The following is a 25,889-nucleotide window of genomic DNA, read 5'->3' as shown; positions in this document are numbered from 1 at the left end:
CTATCCTGGGGCTGGCTCTGTCCTGGGCTTTTAGACGGGACCCCGGGCTGTTGAGCAAAGCTGACAGCAGCTCCTGACAGAGAGCCCGCCCCTCCCCGGCTTCGGCCTCCTCTTGAGCTCTCCCCTCCCTCAGATGTGGCAGCGTGCCGGAGGATGCTGGGAAGTGGAAGGGAACCCTGAATGCGGCCCACAGCCTGGCCCCTGGCGTTTTCCCTCCAGTCCTACCGCTGGCAGCTGCTCTTGTCCTGTTGTGGTGTGCTTGCTTATCTTGTGGGAGTTTTGCCATGCGCTTCCTCTCCTCTGGCCCAGAACATGTCTCATGTGGACCAGGCGGCCCGCCGGCTGTCCAAGAGAGGCTCCACCCTCTACGCAGTGCTGGAGCTGAAGAAGGGCGCCTCCCCCGAAGAGGTCAAGAGGGCTTACAGGTACGCACCCAGCCTTCGTGGAACCCTTTTTGGATGCCTTGCCTTCTGACCCTCTTGTCAATCCCAGCAAGCCTTGGGACCAGATGGGCGCCATCACCCCCTTCCGTGTGATATGGAGAGGGATGTTGAACTTGGCTTCTTGGACCACATGCCTCAAGCAGGCCTTCTGAGTGTCTAGAGATGTATCCCTGTCATTCACCCTCACCCTCCCTCCCCTCTACCATCCCCTCCCCACCCCACCCATTCTCGGGGTTTTGCCTGTGTAGAAGACTGGCCTTGCAGTATCATCCAGACAAGAACCCAGGAGACCCTCAAGCTGCAGAAATATTCAAAGAGATCAATACAGCCCATGCCATCCTGAGTGACCCAAAGAAGCGGAGAATCTATGACCAGCATGGCTCATTTGGAGTATATCTCTATGATCACTACGGAGAGGAAGGTGTCAGATACTACTACACAGTCAACAGTTGTTGGTTCAAGGTACGTCGGAGTTCTGGGTGCCGGGGCGGGGTGGGAGGGGAACTTGCGTGGTAAAATACAACAGCAGGGCCAAGGCCTTTGTCACTCGCCTCTTAGACGCTGATCATCCTCTGTGCCCTGCTCACCTGTTGCTGTTGTTGCTGCTGCTGCTGCTTCTGCTGTGGGGCTCTGAAGCCTCCACCCGAGGACATCAGCCGCAGGAAACAGCCAGAGAACGTCCAGACTCAGCCTCCGCGGGCAGGTGAGGGCCCTAGGCAGGGCCCCAGCCGAGCTGGGTGGGACAGCAAGGCGGCCACAGCAGGTGAACCCTGTAATGTGTCTGCCATTAGGACAGTGTCGGAAGAGAAGGCACATAATGTATTGCTGAGTGTCTTATCCCACACACCTGGAGTTTGAATGTCTTGTGGGCTGCACCTGCCTTTTTTTTTCCCAAAAAAGATTTATTTATTCTTATTGGAAAGGCGGATTTACAGACAGAAGGAGAGACAAAGATCTTCCACCTGCTGCGCCATTCCCCAAATGGCCACAACGGCCAGAGCTGAGCTAATCTGAAGCCAGAAAACTGGAGTTTCTTCCAGGTCTCCCATGTGGGTTCAGGGTCCCAAGGCTTTGGGTCGTCCTCTGCTATTTTCCCAGACCACAAGCAGGGAGCCAGATGGGAAGTGGAACAGCCAGGACACAAACCGGTGTCTGTATGGGATGCTGGTGCGTGCAAGACGAGGATTTAGCCACTGAGCCATCGTGCCAGGCCCTGTTCTCTTTATATCAATAAAAATTATTTGAAAAGAAAAAGTAAAGAGCAGTAATTGAAGAGAGAGTCAATGATGCAGTTAGAGCAGCTATCTACTCAAGAGGAAGATGATGCCAGTTACTCCCACCGCGCACAAGCTTTTAAGTTGGAGTTTAACTGAAGTCCACACTAGTGCCACCTAGTGGTGTTGATGAGTAGCTGTAAGGGAACCATTTTCTCACTGGTAGACTGAAAACTCATTACTACATGTTTCTGTGTGTCATTGTGCATATAATTCTATCATAGGAGCCAGAGGTGGTTTTAAAAGAGATGAAGACTTTGAAGATATTTAACAAGTGATGAAGAAAAATAAGGTATGTAAACTGAAAGGAACATTAAGGAAATGAAAAAGCATGTAAACTAACTTCAGGTGAGTTGCCAGTGAAAAGTTTATACCCTTATAAATCCCAAGTACTGACCTTATGGATATCAAGTTTGCTTTAAGTCTAGATGACAATCATTCCTTATAGTTAACAAGGTGCCATCTTCTTCTGCCACTAGATGCTGTCACAGTGTACCCTCTGCTGCTTAGTCCACTGGACACATTGCAAGGAGGAGCAAGTAACCCTGACCTGACCCTGACCCTGCTTCCTCTCCCTGTAGAATCCCTACTTCCAAAACATTGATGACCCCCATCCCAGCCAGGACCCCATCTCTGCTCTTGACACTGTGACTGGCCATTTGTGGTCGCCCAGCTACTCTTCTTTTTCGCTGCCGTCTCTCAGAGAACAGCCCTCTCATCGGCCTGTTGGAAAGTGTCCGGCAGTGGTGGAAGAGTTTTCCCTGAGGATTCCTCCTTCCGCCTACCTTGGTGTCCAATAGATTGATGAGCCACTTGCTAACCAAGTAGGTGGACCCTGCGCTCAAAGCTGCTACGCAGTTAACCTTCCCTTGCTACAACTGTGTGGAGCAACAACTCCTAGATCAGCCAAGACATATGTCTGGGCTGGAGTCAGCCTCAGCAACACATCCTTGAGTCGACCCAGGAAAGGTGTGAGTGCCTGTGTTCCTTGGGGACATTTGTTCCACCTGTGGACTCTCTATGGACTCCAGCCACCAGCACAGCACCCATTAGCCTCACCCCTTGGGTGGGCTGAAGTTCAGGCATCGGCACCTGCTCACTCAGTCCTGTGGACCTCATCTTATACAGGCTGGTTGCCATGTATTTTGTTCTTAAACCAGAGCATGAGACACGATCAGGAAAAGGTAGGACTTTGCCGACTGTTTCGCTACTCGCATTTCTCCATGCAGCCTGTTTAGTGTCCTCTCCACGCCATCTGTTTCCCGTCCACGCAGGGTCAGGGCCTAGGGACTCCTCTAACTTTTTCTCTCTCATCTGGGAGAAAGGTTTAAGAAATGCTAGAAAATAAAAGAACTTTCATCAATCCCCGTGCATTGTCTTAGACCCAGAAATGACAGATCAAGAAAGAATCCTACAGAGAAAAAGAGAAAACCAGGACTGTTGTCTGTGGTAAGCTTGGCTTGCTGGGCCATCGTCAGGGACAAATGTGGGGCCAGGCAGACACTTCCCAAGCCTTGTGATTGTGCTCTGAGATTTCCCTGGAGACCAACTAGGTCCTCTCAGCCCAGTTCAGCTTCTCCCAATTTCCCAACAAACTAAAATTCCCTGGAGTGGCTCCAGTGTTGTGTGGGTGGATCAGCATCCCACCCTGCCTCAGGAGCATAGCAGCCACGTGCAGCTTCTGTAGCCTCTTTAGGGGGGAAGAAAGGGCTGGGCAAGAGCAAAACGTGGCTGGAAGTGTCAGACAAGAGGCCATCTTCCTAGTGCCCCATTCTGAGCCACTTGGTCTTGGGGAAGAGGAGTGGAGTCACTGGCTAATCCGTGGAAGAGGAGACTGTCATCCACTCTCTCGCTTAAGGTCTGGCCAGATCTTTCCTCCCACCCTAAGCCACGGACTGATTTAGCTCATATTGCTGTCCTGGAAGAAGGACCCGTGCCAGAACTTGGCGCCAGGGGCTCCCAGGAGCCTTCTAGATGCCTGCCTGATATGTTCGCTGGCCCACCTTCCACCTTCCACTGGGACACCTGCCCATTCCTGCGTGAGTCAGGGTCACTCGCTCTCGGTGACAGCTGTGGCTCGCCTTACATGAGCTAAATTGGGATCTGGAATGTCATGCTGATGCCCCTCGGCTCCCCACCCCCACAGTGAAGTTTATCTCCTCTCAGGAGCCAGGGACAAACAGCACTGCCCAGAGAGTGAGCAGGAGAGAGGGTCCTTCGGGAGGCCAAAGAGGATTTTAGAGAAGAGGAGAGAGAGACAGAGCCACAAGTGTCTGGGCAGAATCCAGAGCAGAGAGACAAGAAGCGTCTGGAACCAACTCCCCAAGGGCAAGACAGGCTGTGAGAGGAAGGGACAGGAGCTATAGCAGAGCCATTTCCAGAGCGAACAGGAAGGCAGAGGAGCATCTACAGGCCAGTGGAAGTGAGGAGGGCAGGGTCTAGAGGCAGCAAGAAAAGGCCGGGAGCAGGGCCGAGGCCCGGGCAGGCACGATCGCCGAGGGGATGAACTTCACCGTGGGTTTCAAGCCGCTGCTAGGGGATGCACACAGCATGGACAGCCTGGAGAAGCAGCTCCTCTGCCCCATCTGCCTGGAGATGTTCTCCAAGCCGGTGGTCATCCTGCCCTGCCAACACAACCTCTGCCGCAAGTGTGCCAATGACGTCTTCCAGGTTAGTGCTGGGTGTGGGCCAGGCTTCCAGGGGAGCCCAACAGGTCACGGCTGGAGACTCCAGAAGTCGACAGGCAGAGAAAGCACTTCTGGGGGCCCTGTGCTAGGTAGCTGTGGTAGCAGAAGAGGGCAGGACCCGGGACCCTGCGGATCCCCAGGCAAGCGTGAGTCAGCAGGTGCCCTGCTGGCCAGCGGGGACAGCCTGTCCTGGGGCAGCAGCTGGAACGACCTGGGTGGGAAGGGACAGGTCAGAGCCTGTCCTGGATTCTGCATTCCAGTTTGCAGCTTCAGATTTTGAGAACAGTGTGGAAACTGAGGAGAAAAGGCACTATGAGATTATGAAACATTAAAAACAGTAACCATTGGACCCGGCACAGTTAGCCTAGCAGCCAAAGTCCTCGCCTTGCATGTGCCAGAATCCCATATGGGCGCCAGTTCTAATCCCAGCGGCCCCGCTTCCCTAAATAAATCTTTAAAAAACAAAACAAACAAACAAAAAGTAACCACTGGGAGAAAATTCCATCCTGAAGACAGAACTGTCTGAGAAGGCAAAGTTCAGCAAAGTGGCCTAAGGCAGCCAGGAGATTGGGAACTGTCCCTAATGTCACTTGATGCCATGATCCCTCCAGACTGCTCAGCATGGAGTTCCCTGCTGGCCCGTGGGGAGAAGGCAAGGAGAGGTTGTGTCTCCCAGCAAACAAATTTTGTTTCCTCGTGGTAACAGGGCAAAGCAAAGTGAGGCAAATTCATGCACCCTGGTTTTGTTGTTGTTGTTTTTAAAGATGTATTTATTTTTATTGGAACATCAAATTTACAGAGAGGAGGAGAGACAGAAAGATCTTCCATCTACTGGTTCACTCCCCAGTGGCTGCAGCCAGAGCTGACCTGATCTGAAACCAGGAGCCAGGAGCTTCTTCCAGGTCTCCCACGCAGGTGCAAGGTTCCAAGGTTTTAGGCCGTCCTTGACTGCTTTGCCAGGCCACAAGCAGGGAGCTGGAAGGGAAGTGGAGCAACCACGCCACCAACCAGGGTCATGTGGGATCCCAGCGCATGCAAGGCAAGAACTTTCAGCCCCTAGGCTACCACACTGGGCTCTGTTGTTGTTTACTTTTTATTTATTTTTAAAGATTTATTTATTTTTATTGCGAAGTCAGATATGCAGAGAGGAGGAGAGACAGAGAGGAAGATCTTCCATCCGATGATTCACTCCCCAAGTGACTGCAACGGCCGGTGCTGCGCTGATCCAAAGCCAGGAGCCAGGAGCCAGGTCTCCCATGCAGGTGCAGGGTCCCAAGGCTTTGGGCTTTCCTCGACTGCTTTCCCAGGCCATAAGCAGGGAGCTGGATGGGAAATGGAGCTGCTGGGATTAGAACCGGAACCCATATGGGATCCCGGTGTGTTCAAGATGAGGACTTTAGCCGCTAGGCCACCACACTGGACCCATTGCAATTTAGTTTGAATAGTGTTTACATAGTTGAGATGGATGCATGCCCATGTGGGCCTCAGATTAGGGTGGGGAGAGTCAGGTATGGAGAAGGTAGGTGGGACACATGTGTCAGTCTTTTTTTTTGCTTGTGTGTCCTCTGGGGAGGAGGAGGCTTAAGGGGCCGCTCATTGCTGTCAAACCACACCAGCACCCAAGGTTGGGGGATGGTCCTTTGATGACGTCCTAGAGACCAATGTGGGAAAGAATGTTCTGAGGGTGTTTCTTGAGAGGTTTCGATAACTGAGATGTTATCAGGTTCGTAGCTCCAGGGTTGAGAAAATCTGCCCAAGGTCGTCTATTGGTCGACAGAGTCCACCTCGGTGCACTCGCAGACCCGGCAACATGCTGCAGGCTTGGCCAAAGCAGACGCCACTTTAGCCACTGGTTTCAAAAGTGTAAGCAATGTATACTTACAAAGGGCTTTCTCGCCTTGTGCTGCTGCTGAAGGCTCCAGTGGTCTACGTATTAGAACAGCTCTCTGCGAGTGAGTGGAATGCCACCTGGAAAAACCTGGTGAATGACGTAAGAACCTGGGGTGGCCCCAGGCTAGATGGCTGAGCGTACGTGTCGGTGACATGGGTATCATGAACAAGTGTTCATCTGCAGCACACATTTGGAGAGAAGGAGATGGACATGAGGGATTGTTAACATAACCAAGGAAATACTTACTTCCTAGGTTCCTTAGGGAAGATTGTCTGGGGGGGAAAGAATGGTTTGGCTCCGTCAGACCAGCCCGTGCTGTGCCCTAGCACACACCTTGTGTACCTGCCGGATGCCACCTTCCTTGAGTGCCCCACTGCTCCAAGCCTCTCCTGCCATCTCCCCATTGAGGCCCACTCCCTCCTCCTATTGAAAGTGTCCGTGACAGCCTTCATGTGTAGCAGAGTCAGTAGTATTTCCACAACTAGGGACCTGAGTGGGTCTTGTGGGAGAGGCCACGCCTTCCCACTCCCCCCCCATGCCCCGCCCACACCTGCCCGGTGTTTTCCCTTGATCTAAGTAGCTCCCTGCATGTCCATCAGGCCGAGAGCCCAAGGAGGAAATGGCAGGCAGGCAGATTTTTGCCATCCTTTCTCATGGGTTTATAGTGAAATACCCTGAACCTGAAATATGTGAAATCCAAAAGTCTAGGAAGCTCAGTTATGCCTTGTGGTGTCATCAGACAGAGGGACCCAGGCCTGGACACCACCCAGGGAAGCCAGCAGAGGTCTGAGCTACCGCCTAGGCAGAAGCCAGTCCTCTGTCAAGGCACTTGTTTGGCTTCCATCCAGCAAGCTCTAAAATCCTGCCTGGGGACCAAGGCAGCGGAAGATGGTTCAGGTCCAGCCCGGTGCAGAGCATTTGGGAGCTGACATGATTCCCTGAGCTTTGGGGTGATTCTGTGGACCCTCCCAAGAGAGGAGCACCAAGGGCTGCTTTCTTCACTGCTCTATTTGGGAGGGCCTGGTGGGAGGCTGACCCAGTTCTTCAGCCACACGGAGGTATATACGTCTCAGTACATCTCAGTAGCCCTCCATCTGAAAGATGAGCATATTTGGTTTTTTCACACGCTGCCTCCACACTTTGACAACTCTAGGCGTAATCAGATTGTTTTCTAAGTGTAGGGACAAGAATAGGACTTTTGATTCGTCTCTCTTCAAATTACCTAAGATGAACAGACTCATAGAACTTTGCCTAGGCATTCACCTGCAGGCGCCAACCCCGTGGGGCCTGCCCTCAATCCCTCCCAATCCCCGCCCCCTACACCTGGCAGACAAAAAGGCCCCACCTCAGGTGCAGCTCTCTCTCTTTCGCTTCTCTTCTCTCCCCTTCTTTCCTGATTTTCACCACCTCTACCCTGTTCCTGCCCCGTTGGAATAAACCTCCTAAGATAAAAAAAAAAAAAAAAAAGAACTTTGCCTAGGAAGGCCGGAGTTACTAACGGTGACAACAGTGTATCACATTTTCCAAAACTAATCTCAGACACTGTGAGAAGGGTCTGCGAAAGGTTCATAGGAAATGCACGTTATGGAAAACCTGTGCTCGAGTGTCAACATTCTTCATCCAAAATAAACAATTCCATTTTTCTTTTTTCTTCTTCTTCTTTTTTTAAGATTTTTGTTGTTGTTGTTGCAAAGTCAGATATACAGAGAGGAGGAGAGACAGAGAGGAAGATCTTCCGTCCGATGATTCACTCCCCAAATGACCGCAGCTGCTGGTGCTATGCCGATCCGAAGTCGGGAACCAGGAACCTCCTCCGGGTCTCCCACACAGGTGCAGGGTCCCAAGGCTCTGGGCCGTCCTCGACTGCTTTCCCAGGCCACAAGCAGGGAACTGGATGGGAAGTGGAGCTGCCAGGATTAGAACCAGAGCCCATATGGGACCCCGGTGTGTTCAAGGCGAGGACTTTAGCTGCTAGGCCACCATGCCAGACCCAATTCCTTTTTTCTATGAACTTTCAGAAGCAGCCTCATGCTTGAGTTTTCCAGACAGTATAGGAATCTGCACCACGAAACATGCAGCTGTCACCCAGTGCAGACCCTCAAATTCCCTTCCCAGGTAGAAGGCACCATTAGCAACATTCTTTGTCATCCTTAACAGAAGGGTTGCATGAAGCCATGTGTGTTGGCACCTTCACACACATTCAAACCAGCCTCCCTGGTCTACACCTGTCTTAGTCTACCTGCTCTGCCCTGAGGCTGTTCCAGCTCTGCCCACTCTCCATGTTGGCCCTTTGACATAGCTGTATTGTGAGTGCTCCATGGCAGTGGTCACACTAGACCGTGTTAACCTGTCATCTAAACCTGTTGGTTGCGCACAAGTGTTCCCTTGTCCTAAAAACTGCTGCGAGAGACAATAAGCAAGATGCTTTAGGAACCATGATTTTATAGGACCAGGCTGACCAGATAATCAGAAAGGCAGCTTTGAAAAGTGTAAACACGTCATTGAAAGGAGTGAGGGCCTGTGCAATGGCTCAGTTGGCTAATCCTCCCCCTTCAAGCATGAAAATCCCCTATGGGTGCTGGCTCGTGTCCTTGCTGTTCCGCTTCCCATCCCTGCTTGCGGCCTGGGAAAGCAGCGGAGGATGGCCCAAAGCCTTGGGAACCTGAATCCATGTGAGAGGCCAGAAGGAAGCTCCTAGCTTCAGATCAGCTTAGCTCCAGCCGACGTAGTCATTTGGGGAGTGACCTAGCAGATGGAAGATCTTTCTGTCTCTCCTTTTTGTAAAACTGCCTTTCCAATTAAAAAAAAAAATCTTGAACCAGGCGTGATAGCCTAGTGGCTAAAGTCTTGCCTTGAAGCACCGGGATCCCATATGAGCACCGGTTCTAATCCCAGCAGTCCCACTTCCCAACCAGCTTCCTGCTTACGGCCTAGAAAAGCAGTCAGGGACAGCCAAAGCTTTAGGACCCTGCGCCTGCGTTAAGACATTTGGCTCCTGGCTTCGGATTGGCTCAGCTCTAACCATTCTGGCTGCTTGGGGAATGAACCTTCGGACAGAAGATCTTCCTCTCTGTCTCTCCTGCTCTCTGTATGTATCCGCCTTTCCAATAAAAAGAAATAATTATTTTTAAAAACTTTAAAGAAATGTTTAAAAGATATTGAACAGCATAGAGGATTTAAGAACAAATTGTTCATAATTCTAGCTTCCCCCCCAAAATTATTTTCATTTTTGCATGCAGCTTTCAAATCCTTGTTCCCATGGGTGCTTTTGTATAATTGCTACCACAAGTTACCTACATCTTTTTAGAGCCAAAACATCTCTCTCTCTCTCTCTCTCTCTCTGAGCTGAGATCAAATAAACCATCAAGACATCACGTTCCCCCTCCTCAATGTCTCCATGCCTCTTTCCCCACACTTGCACCCACTCAGCCACCAAGAATTCTGACAAGAAGAAAACTGTTGGTGTGGGAATCTGACATAAACATCTTCCCATGTGTTTCTGTATTTGTAAATTCCCTTCACTCCTAAACTCCTTTAAAGCGAGGCTGGGATTATTTTTAGAGCTCCCGTTGAGTGGGGACACTTGCCTGTGGGCTGCAGCCTGTTGTGCAGCAGATGGCCAGAGGCTGTGCAAGAAGCTGCTTCAGGAGCAGCTTTTCTGCAAGGTGTCCGAGGAGGGAGGGTTATCAAGCCAGGGCCCATCTCTTTACGCTCCACCCGACTTGCAGTTCTTGATTGGGTGTGACAGGCGTGCCCCCACAAGTGAATATCCCCCCAGCCTGCCTCGTGCTTTGAGCTGTCTGGCTCCTATAGCCTAGTTCTCTGACACCCTGTGACTTGCAAAACCTTCTATCAGGGTTTTAAGAGCCTTCTGTGGGGGAAAAATTTGGGCCGCGTGGCAACAAATGACTTAATACTCCTTGATTCTTCTGTTCCTACCACTGTCTTCATTGCTTTGGTACAAGCGTAAATCAGGTGTGCCACCCCTTCAAGCCTGTTTACATGTCTGTAGATTCAAAGAGTGTCTTAAACTGGTTTTTAACTTCTCTTGTTTTTAACTGAGTTTCACCAACTCAAGGAATAGTAGGCTTGATTTCCATGTGGTAAGGGCTTTGATTTTGTTGCCAGTGTCCCAGCCTGGCCCACTCTTCCCGTATCACCCTCCTCTCAGAGCAGGGCTTAGTTTATCATCCACACCACCCCTTTCTTTAAACTATTTAAAAGTAGATTGAGTGAGTGAGTGAGTTATTTGAAAGGCAGTTATGGAACAAGAAGAAAGAAATGTTCCATCTACTAACTTACTCTTCGAGTCAGTGAAACAGCCAGAGCTGAGTCAGGCCGAAGTCAGGAGCCTACAGCTCCATCCTGGCCTCCCATGTGGGTGACAGGGGCCCAAGCTCTTGGGCCAACCTCTGTGGCCCTCCCAGACACACTAGCAAGGAACTGAATCGAAAATGGAACTGTCAAGACTTGAACCAGCACCCATGAGGGATGCAGGCATTACAGGCAACAGCTTAGCACACCACTCCATGGTGCCAACCTTATTGTCCTCTGCATCAGGTTCTCCCCTCAGTTCTGGCAGCCACAGCTAACCCCACTCACAGTCCCTCGTACACCCACAGTTTGGTTTTGACCAATAGAAACCCAAGCTTCCTCAACTTGTCTGACCTTCGGATCCCACCTTCCCGTAACTCCTCCCGTACATTCCAAGCGCCTGGTTCATGGTGCCTACCTAATCCTCCATGCTTGTTGGCCTGGACAACAGCCTGGGGGAGACTCGGCCTGCCCAGATCTGTGTCCCCAGTCAGCATCTCATCGGATAGCCAAGGAAGAAACATCCTGAGAGAAGTGTGGCTTTGTTAGGGTAATTGCATTTTCAGAGCATCTTGCTAGATAGAGTGTTTCTATCAGCTTCCAAACAAAATCTCGAAAGAAACAGGGAATGCTGCCACATAGCATGAAAGGGGCACAGTGCATGGCACAGGTGCCGCCCAGAGCCCTGCACGTAGGCTAGAATGCAACTCTGTATTTGACCCATTCCGTTTTGTTCTTCACAAGAAAGAGCAGTTGTGCCTGTTCCATGCCCTGTGTGAACAGTTATTTTTTAGATCAACATTAGGGTTGTTAACATTCCTTTATGTCTGTGTAGTGCTTTATAGCTTATAGGCAATGCAGACATGATTGCATTTGAGTTAGAAAAAATGAGTGTCACCTCCATCTTACAGGGGAGTGACATGAAGGGACAAAATGAGCGCCCTCGATCTAGGTGCTCTGTTTCCCTCAGCTGTGGAATTTCCTCTATACATCCCTCCATTGGCACATGAAATTCCATTTGATGGGACAGTCTCCCTTGTGTAAACGTGAGATGTAAGGAAAAACAAGACATTTATGTGTACCATAGCGTCCACCGGTTATTTCTTATTTGGAAAATGGAAAGATAAGCAGATGCTGGAGCTAAGGTTTTGCTAACTGGGTTTAGCCGCAGAGAGCTGCCCTGTGTAGAAACAGCTATGAGCAGACACGTGAGATTGCCATCTGTAGCCTAGAGCACACAATTCGTATTTGGGATGAGAAATTTTAGGCACTTACATTCAGGAAAGAGAGAGATGTATTTTTGTGTGTGTGTGTGTGTGCCATGGACCCACTTGTCACCTATGAAACCTACGCATTCTTTTTTTTTTTTTTTCACAAACAATTGGCTTTAAAAGCCTGAACCTGAAACCCAATACATACTTGTGCACAATGTTTTTTATTTTTATTTTTTAACTTTAGATTTTTTTCTATCTGGGACCAATGCCATGGCATAGTAGACTAAACCTCCACCTGTGGGGGCTGGCATCCCCATATGGGCACTGATTCAAATCATGACTGCCCCACTTCCAATCCAGCTCCTTGTTAACATACCTGGGAAAGTAGCAGAAGATGGCCTAAGACCTTGGGCCCTTGCATCCATGTGGGAAACCCAGAAGAAGCTCCTACCTTCCCATTTCTTTCTTTCTTTCTTTTTTAAAGATTCATTTATTCTTATTGGAAAGCCAGATATACAGAGAGGAGGAGAGACAGAAAGGAAGATCTTCTGTCCGATGATTCACTCCCTAAGTAACCGCAATGGCTGGAACTGAGTCAATCCGAAGCCAGGAGCCAGGAGCTCTTCCGGATCTCCCACGCGGGTGCAGGGTCCCAAAGGCTTTGGGTCATACTCAGCTGCTTTCCCAGGCCACAAGCAGGGAGCTGGATGGGAAACAGGGCTGCCAGGATTAGAACCAGCAACCACATGGGATCCTGGTGCATGCAAGGCGAGGACTTTTAACCACTACGCTATTGTGCTGGGCCCAGCTTCCCATTTCTGACCAGCCCAGCTCTGGCAATTGTGGCCATTTGGGGAGTAAACCAGTGGATGGAAAATCTGTACGTGTGTGTGTGTGTGTGTGTGTGTGTGTGTCCTCTCTGCATCTGTCTTTCCAATAATGCCCACAACAGCGTGGGATGGGCCAGGCTGAACCCATTGACCTGAGCTCAATCCAAGTCTGGCACATGGGTGGTTGGAAGTTAGCTGCTTCAGCCATCACTGCTGCCTCCTCGGGAATGCATCGGTAGAAACCTGGAATCAGGAGTGGAGCCAAGACAAACCCGGTGCTCGGACATGAGGTTACGATTTCAAGTCGTGTCTTATGTGCTACGTTAAACACTGATCCCTAAAGTTTTAGGGACAGAGAGGCAGAGTTCCCATCTTCTGGTTGACCCCCCAAATACTCGCAACAGCCAAGCTAGGTCAGAGCCTAAAGTCTGGAAATCTATCCAAGTCTCCTACATGGCCTTCAGGGACGCAACTACTAAAGCCAGCACCTGCTGCCTTCCCAGCCTGCACTAGCTCAGATCAAAGGATGGAGCTGGGACTCAAACTCAGGCATTCTGATGTGGGACGTGGACGCCTTCACATCAAGGCCTAACCCCAATAATCTGGTTTCTCTTCAAATCATATAAATCTTTTGCCTTTTACCAAAGATTTCCATGGAGAAGGCCCAATCCCAGAACGATGCTTTTATGCGCATAAAATGTAGCATATACGACTGAAACACAAATGGCATCAGAATTTGGCATGCATTCTCAGTAGGGTTTGTGATGTTGCTCTCATGAAGGAGCAAATGGACCCAGTGTAGTGGCCTAAGGGCTGAAGTCCTGGCCTTGCACGTGCTGGGATCCCAGTTATGGGCGCCAGTTCATATCCTGGAGTCCCCACTTCCCATCCAGCTCCCTGCTTGTGGCCTGAGAAAGCAGTTGAGGATGGCCCAAACCCCTGGGACCCTGCACCTGCTGGGAGATCCAGAAGAAGCTCCTGGCTTCTGGCTTGAGATTGGCTCAGCTCTGGCCATTGCGGTCACTTAGGGAATGAATTATCGGACGGAAGATCTTCCTCTCTGTGTCTCCTTCTCTCTGTGTATCTGACTTTCCATAAAATAAATAAATAAATAAATAAATAACTCTTTTTTAAAAAGGGAGCAAAAAAATCTTTGTCTATGTAGAAGGTGTAAGTGTGCATCTCATACATAAAGAGCTAGACGGTATCTAGTATTAACATTGAGCGTGGAATGTCTCTGCTCACCCGTGGAGGGGGGCAGGCAGCACTCCTGAAGAAGAGCTTGGGGAACAGTAGAATACAACTGCCAAAATGTTTAGAGCATGCCTGATACAGTAAAACGGGCTTATGGTTCACCGTAAGCAGTGAACTGGAGCAGCAGCGGGCCTAATGAGTTCTGTCCAGCAGAAACAGTGGCAGGTGCGACTTATTTGGGGGAGGGGGTTCCTGCACACAGCTGTAATGTGGCAGGAAAACAGCTGTCATTGCTGTTAGTGACAGGGCTGCAGGTGCTACCAAAGCGACCTCTGTGTTGCTGAGGCAAGCGCGCGATCTCTTCCAGGGAGGAGTGAAGGTGGAGGAGTGTAAGCTCCCCCTCAGTCGTGCCCCACACCCCGCACCCCGGCCACAGCAGTACTGTGTCCATGGATATTTTTGGATTCTATGGCCCCTGGTTAGGAATTCCTGCCTCCGAGGCACCCGACCTTACTAAGCACTGTCGCCTTGTGACATCAGCATCCTCGTTCCTCCACCCAACGCCGGTATCCAGGTGATTGGCTGGTCTTTCCAGGGTAGCACCTGCCTCTGTCAAGGGGAGGGAGGCCCTGTGACTTGTACTGACCCTGGTCCTGGCTTCCCAGCTAATCTTGGCCCGTTCTCTCATCCCTCCCTCTCTCCACACCTCCTGTTAGGTTAGAGACCAACGGAAGTGAATTCAGATCCTTACCCCTGGAATCAAAGCCACCTGTGATAAAGCCCACCTTTCTTGCTCCCCTCATTTCCCTGTTTTGCCACCTACACTTCTAGTATATGTACTGCTAAAGCGAGCACATCCCTACACTTCTATAGGCCCTCAGTCTCCTGACGCTTTATGGCTTACTGTCTTCTACCACTGGTCTGCCCTGACTTCAAATCCAACTGCAATGCTACCTTTTTATACCTGTCCTCCCTGCAATTAACCTAGTTCACAGCTCTCGAGGTAATGTTTGTCTGATGGCTGGTACTTTATCGTGGCACTCTAGCGCCCCCTGTCTTTCATGTCAGGACTGAGCATTTCATTAGTAAACTGAATTTTTTCCCCTCAAAGCCCAAAAGTCCTTGTAACTAACTCAGAAATTATTTGGGGACTGATGGTGTGGCATAACATTTTTAAGACTCTGATTACAGTGCTGGCATCCCAGACTGGCATCTGTTAGAGTCCCAGCTAATCTGTTTCAATTCAGTTCCCCTGCTAATACACCTGAGAAAACAGCGAGTGCTTGGGCTCCTATACCTAGGTGGGAAACCCAGAATAAGCTCCTGGTTCCTGGTTTTGGCTTGGCAAATCCCTGAACATTGTGGCCATTTGGGGAGAGAACCAGTGTATGGAAGATCTCTCCCTTGCTCTCTGTAACTCTTTCAGATAAAAGATCCCTTTTTTTTTTTTTTTTTTTTTTTTAGTTAATGGGAATAGGGCCCAGTGTGATAGCCTAGCGGCTATATCCTTGCCTTGTATCTGCCAGGATCTCATATGGCGCCAATTCATGTCCCGGCTGCTCCACTTCCCATCCAGCTCCCTGCTTGTGGCCTGAGAAAGCAGTTGAGGATGACCCAAAGCCTTGGGACCCTGCACCCACATGGGAGATCCGGAGGAACCTTCTGGCTCCTGGCTTCAAGGCCATTGCAGTTACTTAGAGAGTGAACCAGTGGATGGAAGATTTTCCTCTCTGTCTCTCCTTCTCTCTGTAGACTTGACTTTTCAGTAAAAATAAATCTTAAAAAAATTTGAAAACACTATTAAAGATAGAAGCATCATAGCTTTTGTATCTCATTTAGTATCCCTTCTACTATTATATATCTATGTATCTGCCGATACAAAAAGAGCAAGTTGTATTGTCTATTCTAATTGCAGACTAGCACAAACGTATTATGTAAGCTTAACTTCACAGATAATACTGATCGTGGAATGAATAAATCCCCCATAATTCCACTCCCTGAGACACAAATGTTGTCAACAAGGAGTGTATAGTCTGCCATTGAAAAAAAAGTATAGCGTACACATGTGTTATCAAAGTTGGTATTAAGTATATTCTCAAATTACTTTTTCCACTTAACAAGTTACTAACATTTCTTATTTTAAAATGTATTTATTTTTTGGAAAGCAGAGTACACAGAGATGGAGAAACAGAGATCTTCCATTTGTTACTTCATTCCCCAAATGGCCACAACAGCCAGAAGCTGGCTGATCTAAAGGCAGGAGCTTCTTCTGGGTCTCCCATGTGGGCGCAGGGTCCTTTGCTACTTCCCCAAGTGTGTTAGCAGGGAGCTGGATCAGAGGTGGAGCAGCCAGGATTCAAAGCAGTGCCCATCCGGAATGCCAGTGTGCAGGCCACGGCTTTACCACGGTACACCACGGTACCAGCCCCAAGGTATTGATATTTCTCCATGATAGTGCATGTTTACCAATCTCAATCTTTTCATTATTGCTTTAATTAATTCATTTTCTTTTTCTAAAGACAGTGAGTAAGTGAGAGAGGGAGAAGTTGAGACAGAGAGAGAAAGAACAGGCTCCCTGCTGTTGGTTAACTCCCCAACTCTGAAGTGCCCAGGAGCCAGGAACTGCATCCTGGGTTCTTCTGTGCTGGCAGGGAGCAGCTGTCACTCACAGGATCTGTGTGAACAGGAAACTAACTGAGGGTGGAGCCAGGACTCCGCCCGAGGCACTGGGATGGGGTGCAGTTATCCTGAGCAGCAGTTTAATGCCCGTCCCCACCCCAGTGCTAATAAATGAACAGTGTCCGTGGGGTGGATTACCACTATTCACTTAATCAGTCTGTAACAGGATGTTTCTGCTTCGTTTCAAGTAGTAAGAACATCTTTTTTTTTTTTTTTCATGAATTTTGGTGCATAAATCTTTGGGTTTTGTCATTTGGGTAAGATTCCCAAGTGAAATTATCAGATCATCTTTCTCGTCCCGTCTTTCATACCACCTTGCTTCAGCTCGTTTCATACTTCTTAATTGTCACAAGTTCTGTGTGGTGGAAGAGGAGAAAGTATAAGCAGTTTGAAGAGAAGCCACAGATTAGCCAGCATGGGGTACGACGAATCTGCCCTTCTGCGCATACTCCAGGCTGTGTCAGAGATGGGAATTTCAGGAACTGCCTATGCCAAACAGGAAGGGGGTGCTCCAGGGACGGTTAGCAGGTGCACCCCAGGGGAGGTGAGGTACTGGGTGGCAGGAGACAGGTGTGAGCTGAGAACGTGGCTGTAGGAGCCACCAACTCCCTCCCTGCCCACAGGGCAGCTGCTCAGGGTGTCTGGAATGCTTGCCACGAATCTTTCTCTAAAAATTCAGTGGCCTGAGGAAAAGGAGGCTCAGAGGGAGAGAGAGGAGGAGAGAGGAGGAGAGAGGAGGGAGGGAGGGAGGGGGAGAGAGACTCACCCAAGGCAGCACTGAGCACACCCACAGCCTTCTTACAGGCCACTCCCTGCTCTTGCTGCATTACACACCGCACACAGAGCTGGCGCCAAGAAAGAGCAACGTTGTTCACCTACGTCTGCAGCTGATGCTGTTACTCAATATGTGCCCAGCACATGCAGGTTTGGGACAGCAGACTGATGAATTCCACAGAAGAGGGAGTCCAGGCAGTGTTGTCATAAACACTCCAGGCTTCATTTTCTCCCCACCTTCCAGATTTTTGCCATAGCTGTGTGCCTGTACCTGTACTATGATTTAATGTTGGCATTTTTAAAAATATTTTTTTATTTTTATTTAAAAGGCAGAGTTACAGAGAGAAAGCGAGATCTTCCCAACATTGGTTCACTCCTCAAATGGCTTTTTTAAAGATTTATTTGTTTTTATCAGAAAGACAATTTACCCCAGAGAAGGCAAGACAGAAAGATCTTCCATCCACTGGTTCATTCTCCAAATGGCCACAATGGCCTGAGCTGAGCCAATCTGAAGCGAAGAGCCAGGAACTTCTTCTGGGCCTCCTACACGGGCGCAGGGTCCCAAGGCTTTGGGCCACCCTTTCCTGCTTTCCCAGGCCACAAGCAGGGAGCTGGATGGAAAGTGGAGCAGCCAAGACACAAACTGGTGTCCATATGGGATCCTGATGCATACAAGGTGAGGATTTAGCCACTGAGCCATCACGCCAAACCAAGATGAAAGATCTTTCTCTCTCTGTAAAAATCTGCTTTTCTAGGCCCAGCAGCCCCACTTCCCATCCAGTTCCCTGCTTGTGGCTAGGGAAGGCAGTTGAAGATGTCCCAAAGCCTTGGGACCCTGCACCCGCATGGGAGACCTGGAAGAAGCTCGGCTCCTGGCTTCAAATCAGCACAGCTCTGGCCATTGTGGCCACTTAGGAAGTGAATCAGCAGGTGGAGGATCTTTCTCTTTGTCTCTCCTTTTCTCTGTATATTTGATTTTCCCATAAAAATAAAATGAATCTTTAAAAAAAACCTGCTTTTCCAATAAAAATAAATATTGGGGGAAAAAAGAGTCCAAGAACCATAGAGCAGAGAGCTGTCCCGCCACCATTCAATTCCTTTGGTATTGAATTCTGAGGACAGATGCATGAACACAGCCAGGGACACACTCAAAGGAATTTGTTCCAGCTTTATGGTGGCCCAAAGAGCTAACTTCTCAGGAGTCCCTGGTCATCCTGAGGAAAATGTAGTATTGACAGCACATGCCAGCGGCTCACGCATGGTACGCTTCCCTTCACAGTGGGGCCGTGCTGCCTGCCAGCTACCGAAGGGTCTGACCGGATGTGACGTGGTTGTCCACCATGCGTGACATAGAGCTGCCATGCCCACATAAAGGCTCTTTCCAAGCCAGCACTGGTTTGGCTCTGAGTCGGAATCCTGCTGTAGGAACAGCAGACACAAAGACAATGACTGTTTCCCTTGGCTCCAGAGGGCGATCTTCCGGCTGGTTGGGCTCAGAGTGTGATGTCAGTGGAGAATACCTGGAGAAACAGGGGCTTGGGGGAAGTTAGGGGGGAGGTTAGCATTTGCTTTACTGTCCCACTGAGTGTAGGCCAGGCAGGCAGGCCAAAGCTGCCTCCTCACTGAGAGCTCAGCTTTCATCTTGTCGCAGTCCTTCACCTGTGCCTGCCACCTCCAAGGAGCTGTTTCAACTGGAGCCTCTCCTGTCACTCAAGCCAGGTGGAAGGAGAAAGGAAGGGGGAGGCAGAAGGCCTGCCCCCCCCCACTAGAGGAACTTTCTGGAAAGGGCACAAGGTAGTGCTAGGTACATCCCAGGACACAGCCCTCTGGGTCATATCCAGCTGTGTAAGGCTGGGACGTTTAGTCTTGCCAAGACCCAGGGGTTCTGTGACTGAAGAGGGAGAAGGGGTGAGTTTTGGGGAGCCGTCAGCCATCTCTGCCCTCCTTTGCCTCTGCTTCTTGCCAGCTGCCTCTTGTCAGAGCTTCCAACGCCTCATCTTTTCCAGGGTGGCAGTGACCTTACCCCAAATGCACAGGTCTGCAGGATAGTCAGCTGAGCCCCCACAGAAAGCACATGTGGTTAGAGCTGTCTGGGTCATGTGATCACTTCCACAGCACTGAGGCTGTCTCCTGGGGCCTGGAGCAGGTGGGAGGAGCTGATGACACCCCTGGACATCACACTGAGCCTCCCCCACCACAACCCACATTGTGCTGCACACGGTGGTCTGCCGGGCCTGAGGATGGGGCCGCAAGCTTGCTCCTACCTTGAGTCTAGAGACTAGACATTCCTTGGCACAGTCAGTACTTAATCAGCCAATCCTGTCCTTAATTTCTCAGAGAATGAATCCTGCCCTAGCTGAGCTGGGCTGATCTAAAACCAGGAGCCAGGCACCTCCTCTAGGTCTCCCATGTGGGTGCAGGGTTCCAAGGCTTTGGGCTATCTTCTACTGCTTGCCCAGGCCACAAGCTGAGAGCTGGATGGGAAGTGGGGCCGCAGGGATTAGAACCAGCGCCCATATGGGATCCTGGCTCTGAAGGATTTTAACCACTAGGTTACTGTGCCAGGTGCCAACCTTTTTTTTTTTTAAAGCAAACATCAGATGCCACCCAGCAAGCCAGGATGGACTCCCAGTGATTTCCCAGATATCCCCAACCAGCTGTGGTTTCTGTTTGTGCTGCTGCCCAGGACTACAGAGAATCTTGCCCCCAGATGCAGCCCTTGAGGTTCCCAGACTTGGGGAGGGAGCTGAACTCAGAGTCCTTTTCCTGCCCCAGCCTACCTGTAGGGACCAGCCTCTCCCCAGTGCTCCCTGCTGGAGCCCTCTGTAGAGGCCCCACTGAGGCTAGCCCTTGGTTGAAGCTAGGATGTGGACAGAGACACCCAGGAGCTGGGCTGAGCAAGCTGGCGACGAGGTAGGGAACCAGAGCACCACGGCCGCCCACCTGGGGTGGGTGCCTGGCCCTTCAAGAGCTCACACTTCCTCCCCCACCACCCTGTCCCTAACCATTCTCCCCCTGCTCCTCTCAGCTCCCTCATGGCCCTGCTATGTCCTGAATCACATTGTCACACTTCCCTACAGGCCTCCAACCCTCTGTGGCAGTCCCGGGGCTCCACCACTGTGTCCTCGGGAGGCCGCTTCCGCTGCCCGTCCTGCAGACATGAGGTGGTCCTGGACCGACACGGGGTCTATGGCCTGCAGAGAAACCTGCTGGTGGAGAACATCATTGACATCTACAAGCAGGAGTCCTCACGGTGAGTCTCAGCCCCCTCTACCCCAACTTTGCTCCTCAGCAAAGCTGCTCACCTGCCCAGTCAAGCACCCATGGTCAAGGCCCTTCCCGCTCCATCGACGCTCACCCTCCCTGCCTCTCCATCCCTGCTTTCTAGGCCACTGCACTCCAAAGCTGAACAGCATCTCATGTGTGAGGAGCATGAAGAAGAGAAGATCAATATCTACTGCTTGAGCTGTGAGCTGCCCACCTGCTCGCTTTGCAAGGTCTTTGGGGCCCACAAGGACTGCGAGGTGGCCCCACTGCCTGCCATTTACAAACGTCAGAAGGTACCAGGGAAGGAAGGAGGGAGTGGCAAGGGGGTGGTACCCAGACAGGATCAACCTCTTAATAATACTTGATGTCGTTTACTTTCATTTCATTTGAAAGGTTAGAAAACAAGGATCTTCCATCTTCTGGGTCATTCTCCAAATGTCTGTGATGCCTGTGGTCGGGCCGGGCTGAAGCCTGGAACTCAATCCAGGTGTCTTACATAGGTGGCAGGGATCCACATACTTGCCTCATCAACTGCTGCCTCTCGCGTGTGCGTCAGCCAAAGCTGGAGTTGGCAGCAGATGGGACTGGGCATCCCAAGCAGCATCTTTGTTCTTCCCAAAGTTTTCTCCTTCACCTGGGTTTAAAGTGAAAATCGGAGATGGTGCTATGGCACAGTGGGTTTAACTGCTGCCTACAGCGTTGGCATCCCATCCTATAAGGGTACCAGTTTGAGTCCTAGGTACCCCACTTTCCATCTAGCTCCTTGTTAATATGCCTGGGAAAGCAGCGGAGGATGGCTCAAGTGCTTGGGTCCCTACACCTACATGGAGACCTAGAAAAAGCTCCTGGCTCCTGAGAAGGCAGTAGAAGATGACCCCAGTGCTCCCGTATCCACTTGGGAGACCTGGACAAATTCCTGGTGCCTGAGGGGAAGGCTTTGTCTTCTATGCTATGTTGCCAGTCCCCAAAAAGAAATTTTCATTTTATAATGTTAAAGTTATACTGGCTGGAACAGAGGAAACAAAATGAATCTCTGAGTATGGGTGGGGTGGGAGAAGACTGAGTTGAACATTTCCCAGAGGACCAAACCAGGCAATAAACAGTGATGCAGTGAGAAATGATTATAGATCCAGGGCCTGGCACACTGGCTCAATTAGCTAATCTTCTACCTAGAAGTGCTGGAATCCCATATGGGCACTGGTTTGGATCTGACTGCTGCAGCCATTTAGGGAGTAAATCGGTGGGTGGAAGTTCTTTCTTTCTCTCTTTCCAATGAAAATAAATAAATACATAAAAACAAAAGCAATTATACTTCTAAGCCTATAAAACCTGGGGAACATATATCTAACACTGCCAAGACTCCTGGAGTGCCAGGAACCATCTGGCCTTTCCTTTCTCAATGTCTCTTTTGAAGATTTCTTTGAATTTGACAAAGTGAGAGAGAGAGAGTGAGAGAGAGAGAGAGAGCGCAATCACCCACCTACTGGTTTACTCCCCCAAATGGCTCCAACAGTTAAGGTTGGTTCAGGTCAAAGCCAGGATCCAGGAGCTTCATTGAGGCTCCCACACGGCTGGCAGGGGCCCAAGCACTTGGTCCATCATCTGCTGCCTTGCCGGCACATTAGCAGGGCATTAGATCAGACACAGAGCAGTAGAATTTGAACCCAGAGCCTGAGACGTGGAATTACAAGTGTTAGCGTAACCTATTATACCACTACTCCGCCCCAACCACTTGACTTTTGACAGAGCAAATGCAAATTCTTCCTGGAGGAAAATGTCCTTCATTTAGGCCCTTGGATTTACCTTATCAACCAAATATTAGCTCATAAGAGAAGACACACAAAGCAAGGTATTCCATGAATGAAATTAGTATAAACAAAAACTACAGATTTTCAATTTCCAAGGAATTATTGGGCATTATTATTTAAGGATAAGTTTTTTAAAAAAACTATATATTTTTATTCATCTGAAAGAGAGAAAGAAAGCTTTCATTCTCTGATTTACTCCTGAAATGCCCACAGTGGCCCAGATGGGGCTGGGCCAAAGTGGAAGTCTCCCACGTGTGTGGCGTGGCGGAGACTCAGTTACTTAAACCATCACCTGCTGGTTCTAGCATGCAAATTAGCAGGTTGCTGGATCAGAAGAGTAGCTGATAGAAATTAAACCAGGCACTCACTTAGGGGATACAGGCATTTTTAGCTTAACCACTACATTACAATGCCTTCCCTGGAATTACTGAAGAATAAAAACTTACTATGAATAAAATGCCTTCATAAACATGGAGTAAAAAAACAAGCAATAATAGAGTGCCAAACATTACCTTGTGCAAGACTTACTTATTTATTTGAAAGTCAGGGATACAGAGACAGAGAGAGATTTCCTCCATCTGCTAGTTTACTCTGTAGATGGCTACAATCGCCAGGACTGGGCCAGGCCAAAACTAGGAGCCAGGAGCCTCTTCTGGGCCTTCCACATGGATGGCAGGTGCCCAAGCACATTGGGTCATTTTGTACTGCTTTTCCCCAGCACACTAACAGGGAGCTGGATTGGAAGTGGAGCAGCTTGGACTTGTGCCAGCAGCCATAAGGGGTGCTGGTGTTACAGGCAGCAGCTTTACCTGCTATGCCACAGTGCTGGCTCCTGACCATGCATTTTGGACAAAGAGCAAAATAAAGTTTTTAAAAATAGAAACACACACACAAAAGAAAGAAATAGAAGTACAATTGTTGGAATAGAACAGTCAATTAAATGATAGTTTTTGTTTTTATCCTGGAGACAATTAGTAAGTAGAACACAAGGAGTGAGGAAAGCAGGATGCAACCCTGGGAGATGAAAGGCTGAGAAAGAGAAAAGGTTAATCAGACTCCCTGACTCTGAGGACAGGGCCTGGAGAAGAGTCAATACTATCTGAATGACAACCCTGAGAATTTTCCAGAACTGATGGAAGATATGAACCTACAGATGAAGCATCTAGCCCAATGGCCAGCCTCAGGAGAATGGCCGTTTGGAGAATGCCCATTCCTTCAAATGATGTCCTTCCAGAACCCACAGAACACACATCCACACTCCTCAGATGGCTCCAATCCTTCTAGCTCTTTGTGGATGCCCTGATGGAGGGCTGAGGGGGAGGGAGCATATTTCTCCAGTGCAGTCCTGGCTGGGGTGGGATGGGAGCAGCTCCTGGCTGGACCCTCCAGTCCTAAGCTCTGTGTGTGCGGCAGAGTGAGCTCAGTGATGGCATCGCATTGCTGGTGGCAGGCAACGACCGAGTGCAAGCTGTGATCACACAGATGGAGGAGGTGTGCCAGACCATCGAGGTGAGCCTGGGCTAGCAGGTGACCAAGCAGGGAGGCGGGGAGGTGTATACTGGCTGGCCTGGCCACCCTGGACTCCTCAGAGTGCTTGCTGCTCCTGTCTGAACTCTGGCCTCCTGCAAATGGTGAGATGTGCTTCGCCGGGCTGCTAGGTCTGAATCCCAGCTCTACTGCTTGCTAATTCTGTACTTTTGGCCCAGTATCTAATTTCTCTGGGCTTTGGTGTTTGGTGATGATGACACAGTGGCCAGCTCACTGGGTCTTCCTGAGAACTCAATGGAACAACACAGGGAGAGCCCAGGGCCAAGGACACAGATGGCTGCGGGTCTAAAATATCTTTTGTCAAAAAGGCCAGGGGCTGGATTCCGGCAGGCCATGAACTTGCTTGTAACTCCCTGCACCTTGCTTTCTCACCTCCCTGACAGTCCCACTAAATATGGGGCAGAGGTGGGCGTTCTAGCTCTCCCAGCATAGCTGTCCTCATCTTGGCCTTGGGTCTCTTAGGACAACAGCAGAAGGCAGAAGCAGTTGTTAAATCAGAGGTTTGAGAGTTTGTGCGCTGTGCTGGAGGAGCGCAAGGGCGAGCTGCTGCAGGCGCTGGCGCGCGAGCAAGAGGAAAAGCTGCAGCAGGTCCGCGGCCTCATCCGGCAGTACGGTGACCACTTGGAGGCCTCGAGCAAGCTGGTGGAGTTAGCCATCCAGTCCATGGAGGAGCCGCAGATGGCGCTCTACCTTCAGGTGGGCGCAACCTTGGCCCCGGGTTCCAGTCTTGTCTGTTGCCCTACGACCTTGGGCAAACCACCTCCCCCCACCCCCAGCTCCTTTTCTCCCAAAAGAAAGGTGTGATTTGCAGGCCTGTTTAGGGGCCCAGAAGTGGGCTTTGCCTGAGGCTGTGGTCCCGAGCTGACTCGCACCCTTTTCTCTCCCCTGCAGCAAGCCAAGGAGCTGATCAATAAGTGAGTAGGCAGAGCGGGTACTGGCAGCCAAGGGGCTGCACGGGCTCCAAGGACGCAAGTTCGGGCGCGAGGGTGTGGGGGCATTGCCAGCCAGCTGAGTCGCCACGGCTCCCCTCAGGGTCGGGGCGATGTCCAAGGTGGAGCTGGCGAGTCGGCCAGAGCCGGGCTACGAGAGTATGGACCAGTTCTCAGTGAGCGTGGAGCATGTGGCTGAAATGCTGAGGACCATCGACTTCCAGCCAGGTGAGGGAATTAGTACTGGCCAGGGTGGGCACCCTGGCAGCTGCGCTAGAGACCGCTGGTCAGACCCTCGGCGTGGGCGCTGGGGGCCAGCAAGACCCGGCCGCCACCTCACAGGGCCTTCCGTGGGCCCAGGTGCTGCCGGGGAGGAAGACGATGAAGAAGTGGTGTTGGATGGGGATGAAGGCGGCGTAGGGCCAGATGAGCGGCCGGACGCGCCGGAAGGTGAGCGCCTTGCTTCTGGCACCGGGGTCTTAGGAGCCCCCACGCCCTTTGAGTGCCACCCTTTCCGAGCCACAAGTGTGCGAGTCCAAGTGCACTTTCCTACTCACCGCTGGCCGCTCCCCGGTGGCTTCGGGGCTCCGTGTGGGTGGGCAAGGCGAGGAGAAACGCACACACGTGGCTGGGAACAGGAGTGGGTGACTGGGGCACCAGCTCACGCAGCTGTCTCTCCCGAACACAGGGCCGCACTGAGCCGGCTCGCAGTGGAGAGTCTGTGACCCCCCACCGATGTGGAGGGAGATCTGCGCAGCGGTGACCGCGCCCCCAGCTCGGTGCCACGGTGAAGTATGGCTCAATAAAGGACTGTGGCGTCCCAGGCTCGCATCTCCTTTCGCTGCCCACTCCCACTCGTTGCCTTCTTCCCTTCCCCAAAGACCACTTGGGGGAGGGGGCGGCAGTGAGATGAACCTGTGTTGGGCTTCGTGAGCCCGGTGCTATGGAAGGGAGAAGGGGATCCAGAGGGTGCTGAGACCGCTATCTTCTGGGATTTTGGGGACCCCAAGGGGAGTGGCCAGAAGCTTTTCTGGAGG

General features: G+C 50.7%; 2 protein-coding genes and 1 non-coding gene across 3 annotated transcripts; all 3 read left to right on the top strand.

The window, feature by feature from the left end:
• The first annotated feature begins 207 nt into the window (after positions 1-207).
• Positions 208-2,091, top strand: DNAJC5G (DnaJ heat shock protein family (Hsp40) member C5 gamma). Its single transcript, XM_058668159.1, has 4 exons — positions 208-425; positions 692-905; positions 1,002-1,146; positions 1,942-2,091. Exons 1-4 carry the CDS (start codon positions 313-315, stop codon positions 1,986-1,988), a joined length of 519 nt encoding a protein of 172 aa, XP_058524142.1. The 5' UTR covers positions 208-312; the 3' UTR covers positions 1,989-2,091.
• A 1,781-nt stretch (positions 2,092-3,872) lies between these two features.
• On the top strand, positions 3,873-25,627 carry TRIM54 (tripartite motif containing 54). Its single transcript, XM_058668149.1, has 10 exons — positions 3,873-4,161; positions 4,193-4,387; positions 20,381-20,553; positions 20,689-20,860; positions 23,789-23,884; positions 24,386-24,619; positions 24,815-24,837; positions 24,956-25,080; positions 25,213-25,302; positions 25,541-25,627. The coding sequence occupies exons 2-10, from the start codon at positions 4,220-4,222 to the stop codon at positions 25,549-25,551; spliced, it is 1,092 nt and encodes a 363-aa protein (XP_058524132.1). The 5' UTR covers positions 3,873-4,161; positions 4,193-4,219; the 3' UTR covers positions 25,552-25,627.
• On the top strand, positions 13,253-13,365 carry LOC118760671 (U5 spliceosomal RNA). Its single transcript, XR_004996912.2, has one exon. It is a non-coding gene; the product is annotated as a U5 spliceosomal RNA (small nuclear RNA).
• Positions 25,628-25,889: the final 262 nt, after the last annotated feature.

This window comes from Ochotona princeps, chromosome 8, assembly GCF_030435755.1.
Source record: "Ochotona princeps isolate mOchPri1 chromosome 8, mOchPri1.hap1, whole genome shotgun sequence".
In the NCBI taxonomy this organism is placed as follows: domain Eukaryota; kingdom Metazoa; phylum Chordata; class Mammalia; order Lagomorpha; family Ochotonidae; genus Ochotona; species Ochotona princeps.
This window is presented reverse-complemented; position numbering and strand designations above follow the sequence as displayed.